Source organism: Morus notabilis, unplaced genomic scaffold (genome assembly GCF_000414095.1).
Source record: "Morus notabilis unplaced genomic scaffold, ASM41409v2 Scaffold1333, whole genome shotgun sequence".
Lineage (NCBI taxonomy): Eukaryota > Viridiplantae > Streptophyta > Magnoliopsida > Rosales > Moraceae > Morus > Morus notabilis.
In genome coordinates, this window is record NW_010364060.1 from 664587 (window position 1) to 672313 (window position 7727).

A 7727-nucleotide genomic window follows, 5' to 3' on the forward strand; every position below is an offset into this window, starting at 1 on the left:
CAACAGCGTCAAACACCATAATTAATAAAGCGTTGAACCCTATATGTAGATTGTAGACCCATATTTAGATGTACTACTGATGCCCCTTAACATTATTCTTTAGTATGTCCCTAGAGAGTTCCTACAATAAGGTAAAATGTTCTTGCCGAGTGTCATGACTCATTTCACTCCTTAGTCCATAATTTGGTCAGTAGTGCTATTGGCCGCTAAAACATGACCTATTTCTACAGAAATACAAGATATAAAAAGAGGAAATTATGAAAATGCTTATTACGCTTGGTTCATGGATTCAGAATCATGATTCAGAATCATTCTCGATACGTGTATTTTTTTGTGAGAGAAGACACTGTAGCGAGTCACGAACCATGATCCGAACCATGGAACGAATCCACCAACCAAACGCACAAGTAGAGTTTATAGCGGCCTAAGAGTGGAGAGGACAACGTCTTTGAGTGAGCTATCCCTCTGCATGGCAGCTTTGAATTCCTCAAAGGTAACTTTCCCATCACTATTTGCATCCATAAGATCAAATATCTCATCCAGTTTTCCAGGTTCAGTTATATCTGCTGGTAGGCACTCTTCAGGCAAGGCCTGCAACATGGTATCAATCGGTCACGCGATCCATCGATGAGTATAATATTCTCTAATATTTTATGTGCAAAACCAACTCACAAAATATAGAAACTAGTAAAGATAAAAGATGTTACCCTGAGCATGGAAGCTACTTCTTCCTTGGTGATGCATCCTGATCTATCTGTATCATACATCTATTGACAGAAACAAAGAAAATAAGGGTTATATATACCAGAAGTATTTTTCAGTGGCGCTATAAAACCAATTAGAGATGGTATTTTATTGAATCGAGATATAATTATGTATTTCAATTATTGAGTGAGAGTACAATCATAATTTTTCTTACAAAATGGAGAAACAACATACTTCAATTATGCAGTGGGGGCATAATAATTTTCTATGAAAATGGGGTTATAACTAAAAATTTTACGAGTAAAAATTCAAATTTCAAAAGTTGACTTGGGGGCACGTGTTCCCAGTCAATGCAGTGTGGCAGTGTGTCAGCATGTGTGTGAAATTGAAGGATATCTATTGCCATGCCCATATTCTAAAGGCCTTTTTATATATGTATATATCTACTTTGTGAGGTTAGTGCGGCGGAGTCAACCTTTTATTTCAGTGAGAATGTTAACTAAATTTTTTTTAATAAATTATCTTAATAACGTTATATAAGAAAATATATTTATTTTAATAAGGACATATATTATTTCAGTAGGGACTTAAGTATAAAATTTTAAAATTTTTAAAGGTAATATTTTTTTTAAAAAAATTTGAGTGAGGACGGCTGCCGCCGCTCATCTTTCAAGTGGCTCCACCAATGGTGAGAAGTTCCTTTTGCATCACAATATGTCATTTCAGATGGCACTTATTGTGCTATAGTTTAGATGCCAAGTATTTTTTAGGACATAGCTGGAATGCATAGTTTATATGCGAGTTTGCAAGACTTGGTAGAGAAACTTCAACAAAACAAGATGATAGTTTTGCTTATAAAAAGCAGAGAATTCAGTTAAAGACCTGGAAGCACAGGCGGAGAGCATCGTCACCCTGCGATTTTCTGAGACTGGAGAAGCCGCAAAGTATCTCTCGCATGTCGACTGTCCCATCGCGATTGTTGTCGAACAGGTCAAAGATGCGAGCTGCTAGCGGTAATAGAGACGACATTTTCATTGCTTTCAACACCTCCTCGAATTCGGATAGAGTGGCATTATCCCCTTTTGCACATCTGCAATTTGCCAAGATATGCAATGTTTTCCTCTAGCAGGATTAGAATCCGAAAGACAAGCTATTGTACAACTAATGTCAGTTTAATTCGTTGATTCGAGTTAAAATGTGACTTTATATTAAAACTTTTTACTGTAGCAAAAAACTTAGATGTGACTGTTTCTGAGAGCTTTTTACTGTAACAAAACTCAAATTCTAAACTCGAATCGGTGAAATGAACGAGACCCTAATGTACTTGAGTTCAGTTCATGCTAATTTTATTTTGGAAAATGGTCAAGAGTCTTCACATTACATTGACAGCATACTCATTTACTAATTTGTGATTCAATCACAGACATATAGTGATGAGCAACAGCAAATTTGGCTTGAAATGAAAGTTCATATTGACTAACACGTCTGAGGTTTAAGACCAGATTCTAGATACAGAATAAGTTGGAAAATTGTGAAGTAAATGTATGCATATTTGGGTTTTGGTTAACTCACATTTTCTTGAAATGAATCCTGAGATTTTCAATCTCATCTTGTGAAAGGTCATGGGAGCCAAGTAGAGATTTGAGCTTTTTGGTCCTTAAGAAAATAGAGCTGCTCCAGACACTGGCAATCGCTGCGGCGCGAAGTTTGCGCCGAGCGTTGAAGCTTTGAAGTCGGGATACAATCTCGGCGTCCATTTGATCTTCCCTGGCTGAATCACCTCTCACCCATGGATGATCTAGCAGCTGCTCCATTAAGTACACATGACATGTATTTAACTAATCAGTTTAACTTGCCATAGTTTATTGCCAACCAGGAAATAGGATCAGATTCTATTTCTTTCTCTCCCTTTAATACAAATCAAACCTAGATTTGGTACTTAATTTGCAACATGATAAGTAATCTGAACCATCTAAGATAAGATAAATTATCTGAAGAAAAGATTAGAGACATTAATTTTGTTACCTCCAAATTCCTTCCTACATTCTTTTTTTTTAAGTACTTTTCTATGACAGTGATTTTAATTGTGCGCAAGGTAAGAACTTACACAGTTGAGTCTTTTCAAATTTTTGGCCAAATAGGGGGATCAAAATCTAATCCTAATCCGGTCTCTTTTATCCTTCCTTATCATGTGCACCAAAAGATTTACTCTTATCCAATCTCAGGCTCTCAATCTAATTGTACATCAAACGTATCTTTTTCTTTTTTTTTTCTTTTTTTTAATAACTTTTTCCTGGAAAATGCAAGACGTTACTCATAAGTTAAATTCTACCTATTCATGAATTTAATTAAATCTATAAGAATGATTATTCAATTCTGCACTATGTATGCACTCAACAATATACTTTCCATTTTAAGATTTATTTATATATATATATATATATATCTATTATGCTGGAAATAAGAAATATATATATATATATATATATAGATATACACAAGTTGTAATATTGACAGTACAAAAGTCTGTAACAGTTCGCTTCCGGCATACCACTCTATTATGATACCGAACCCAAAAAAACCTATAATGACTTTTTCACCCTTTGTTAATCACTTTGAAAATCAGTTATATGAATTCACTAATAAACAAATTCATAACCACTCGCATGAAACGGACATATCCGAAATGATGTTATCTTAGTATGGACAAATTGACAATTTATTACATTTACATAAAGTTTGGTTCATGGATTAGAATCATGAGATTAGAACCATTTTTTATTTACGTGTATTTTTTGTGAGAGAAAATACTGTAGCGAATCACGAATCGTGATTCGAATCGGGGTACGAATCCTCCATCCAAACAACTCCCTATACAAGATTTTAAAAGTGATCATTTTTATTCCTCTAAGAAATGCACAAACAAAGTGATCATTTTAAACTCTATGTTTGGTAGAGGGATTCGTTTCCTGATTCGAATCATGATTCATGGTTCGCTACAGTATTTTCTCTCACAAAAAATTCACGTAAATCAAAAATTGTTCGAATCACATTATTTGAATCCTCCAACTAAACGTCAGTTTACTCAATGACTGTCCCAAACACTATTGGTAGTTGAAAGTTGAAACAAAACCTCAAATTCTAGCTCCTGCCTGTAGCTGTTCCTTGTTAAACAAGATTCCTTTTTATTAAAAATGCCAATGATTAAAAATGCCAATGATAATAAAGTACTAAGTAATGATATTAATTAAGAATATATAAAAATAAAAAATAAAAAAAAGAGAGAAAGAAAGAAAGAACTGGAGCATACCATACCTCTGGAGCGCTGGGCCTCCTTTCAGCGTCAACTGTTAGTAGACTCTTAATTAATTGCTTCGCTGATGAAGAGATATTCTTCCAAGTTTTCTCATAAAAGCTGAAATCCCCCTGCAAAATTGCACCATTTTTTTTTCCTTCTCTGAAAACAGAATTGGGTATTGGAAGCATAAAGAAAATTAAAACTCCAACTATACCATAACATCTAGTTAAATTTTTATTTTTATTTTTATCTTTAGTTGTATACATATTAAGGGTGTTGCTAATAACACGTAGAAGTAAATGTAACATGACAACCATTTAACATGACATCTTATGTCAGACATTAATGTTTATTTCTTGTATTTGTTCATGATTATGAATCATGATTCACAGTTCTCTACAGTATTTTTCTCTCACAAAAAATACACGTAAAACGAGAATAGTTTTGAATCATGATTATGAATACATGAGTACCAAACGTCCATGACATTGACTATGTTATACATCTCTAATGCCAACGTTACGTCAGTAGTTATAATGTTACATTTTTTACTTTTAATGTTGGATAGACCATAGAAAAAAAAATTATATATATATATATAAAGAAATAACCTCAAGCATCAAGAGAACTAAAAAAAATCCTAATTACCAGATAGCCAATTTGGCATCTAACTAGTATATTTTTAGTCCCATCCCACACCAGCAATATCATAAAAAATCACGAATAAAATGAAATAAGGGAAAACATCCAAACATCTATAAGTAATTAAAAATTCGACTTACAGCCATTATCATCTGTTGCTTTTGCCGATTTGATTGGGCAATGAACGGTGGATACCTGCATTTATATTGGAAACAATATTACATAAATCAGATAAAGAATGTGTAGGACAGTTTAAAAATGTTTAATTTATTTAAATTGTCAGGACAACATTATAATAAGTTCGGTAGTATAAGATTTTCAGTGTAATATATTCAAGTATCTACGAATGATTAAATAAGTAGTCTGTTTGGTTACTAGATATACCGGAACATGTCTAAGTAACTAACAACCTCATAATGTGATTTTTCTTTGCTCAACGTCCTTATTTAGATACGTCGGTATGATCTAACTATTAATCACTCGAAGAAAAACAGAATGCATTTTTGTTTGACATGAAGCAACATATTCCCAAGAAAATTGTTTCAGGCGCATGAGTTAAACAGAAAATTTCAAAATAAAGTAACAGTATAATAAATTATTTAAAAATTATGTCTTTATTTTGTCCTTATTAAAATATAGTATTTCTTCCTTCAATTGTATGAACTAAAGTAGCAGTGTACTCTAATTTTTTGTTCATTTGGTTTTTAAATTGAAAAAAATAGATACAAGTGTAAAGACAAAAAAAAAAACAAATTGAAATGATAGTGTATAACTAGAAGTAAATATTAAGTGTAGTAGTTGCTGATAGTTTATCAATCAATCCACAAAAGCTTAAGATATTAGTAGGTGGGTCAATAATAGTTTTATACTTTAACACTCTCCCTTACGTGTGGGTTGTACAATGAACAATCGTGTAGGTAAATTAATTGGAAAGCCCAACACGTGAATATTTAAGCCCAAGATATATTAAAGACCTAACACATGATGATAATTTTAAATGGGGATAAAGAGTGTAATTATGAGGGTTTGAACCCAGAACCTCTTGCTCTGATACCATATTAATTTATCAATTCATCCTAAAAGCTTAAGCTGTTATGAGGTAAACTAACAATAGTTTTATATTTTAATAGTTGCAACATGGGGTTTTTTTTTTTTTCCTCACGGTTTTTTCTTAATTTTTTATTTTGTATTTTCTGTGTAATTAAGGGTGGACAATGAGAAATTTAAACATGTTGTAAAACATGATAACTATAATAATAGCGTACCCGGAGAGCAGAATATACAAGATGACACCCAATGACCACATATCACTCTTAGCAGTGACATTTCCCTGAGAAAGAGCCTCTGGTGAGACATAATCGATGGAACCAAACAACCCCACAACTGGATCAGTAAACTCCTCCACAGAACTCAATCCGAAATCCATGATCTTCAGCGGAGAATCCTGACTTCCATTCAAGAACAAGCAGTTCTCCGGCTTCAAATCCCGGTGCACGATATTCGCCCGGTGAAGAGCCTCCAATCCCGCCGCGATCTGCCTTGTGACGGCTGCAGCTTCGGCCTCGGAGTACCTAATTATAAGAATTATGTGTCACACATTTTGTGATAGTTAACTAATTAACTACTAGTGATTTAGTGAAATTTTCTTATGAGTTTATCCTATATGCTAAGTGATGATGAAGTCATTTTTCATTAGAATTGAAAATGAAGTAACAGGAAACTAATCATCCTTCCCTACTTTATACGCACGCAATCTATATCTAATCTAAATTAATGTAAAAATCAAGAATGCTTAATCTTCTGGTTTAATGTTTATTCATAGTTTATTGTCCGAAAAATTGCTTATTATATAAAATAAGGTTTCTATGATCTATCGTTTGAAGACTTGACATATGTATAAATAATTATCTATATTTGTTTTATGATAAAAAAATAATGATTCATATTTGTCCAAACATAAACTGCTACGTATCACTCTAACCATATACATCCAATGCAATGCAAAAATTTACCATTTGCCAAAAAAAAAAAAAATGATATTGCAATGAAATGTTACACTAAATGCCAAATTGCACCTATGTTATACTTGGTGTTAAATTTAGCAGATATGTTATTGTATATATTTGGTTCTCACAAATTCATTTGGTAATATTTTTCTATAATAATGATAACATTGCTACTTTACATTATTTAAAATTTTTTTTTTTTTTTTACAATTTCCAAGTGTAAAATTGAAAACAAAAGTAAATATAATATTTAAAATATAATTGTACATTAAATCACAGAATAAAACACTGAACATCAAATATGCTAATTTCATTTTTATTTCTCTCAAATAGATTGTAAATGGTCTATTAATCGTTTAGCACACTTCTCTAATTTCAAAAATTAGCATATTGTTTTTTTTTTTTTTTTGGCATACCTATCTTGGGCCACGATCCGATCAAACAGCTCACCGCCGGAGCAATGCTCCAGCACCAGGTGAACGGCGCCGCTCCGGTCGTCCTCGAAGACGTCGTAGAGGTCGATCACGTTCTCATGGGGCGACACGTTCTCGACGATTCTCCGCATCACGAGTATCTCGTTCGTCAGAAGTGCATCGGAGATGGACACCTGCTTGGCTGTAGGGAATATTCCGGTGGCCATTCCGCGGTTTTTCGTCGTCGACAACGGAGTTGAAGGGCCTATCCTTCTCAGCGTTTTGATCGCCACGTATTGTTCCGGTGACGACTTTCTTTTTCCTTTTCTCACAACTGAGAATCCTCCTCGGCCTAACACCTCTGAGATCTCGTACTCATCTGAGAGCCTTCTTGGTTCTTGTCCCATGATGACAAACAAGATCGCAAAAAGGCCAAAACCTTAAAAGAAATTATCGATCAAAGAATATTCTGGTGATTTGATCAGAAAGTTGCAGAGAAAAATAAGTTATATAATATAATAAAGAGGTATAGGTTTCAGACTATCTTTCAATGATGAGGAAGAGATGAAGTTGAATAAGTGGTAGAAACCCTTTGAATAGTTCTTTTTCATTAGTTTATTATAGCGTTTTAGGGCATAAAATATGAATATATGAAATAGATGG

The 7727-nt window shown here is 33.4% G+C and overlaps 1 protein-coding gene across 1 annotated transcript; it reads right to left on the reverse strand.

The window, feature by feature from the left end:
- Positions 1–414: 414 nt before the first annotated feature.
- Positions 415–7475, reverse strand: LOC21403171 (calcium and calcium/calmodulin-dependent serine/threonine-protein kinase). The gene is made up of 8 exons (XM_024170501.1): positions 7068–7475; positions 5911–6216; positions 4786–4840; positions 4021–4131; positions 2278–2510; positions 1588–1795; positions 708–767; positions 415–591 (listed from the first exon to the last, which is right to left on the reverse strand). Exons 1-8 carry the CDS (start codon positions 7469–7471, stop codon positions 415–417), a joined length of 1554 nt encoding a protein of 517 aa, XP_024026269.1. The 5' UTR covers positions 7472–7475.
- Between the last annotated feature and the right edge of the window lie 252 nt (positions 7476–7727).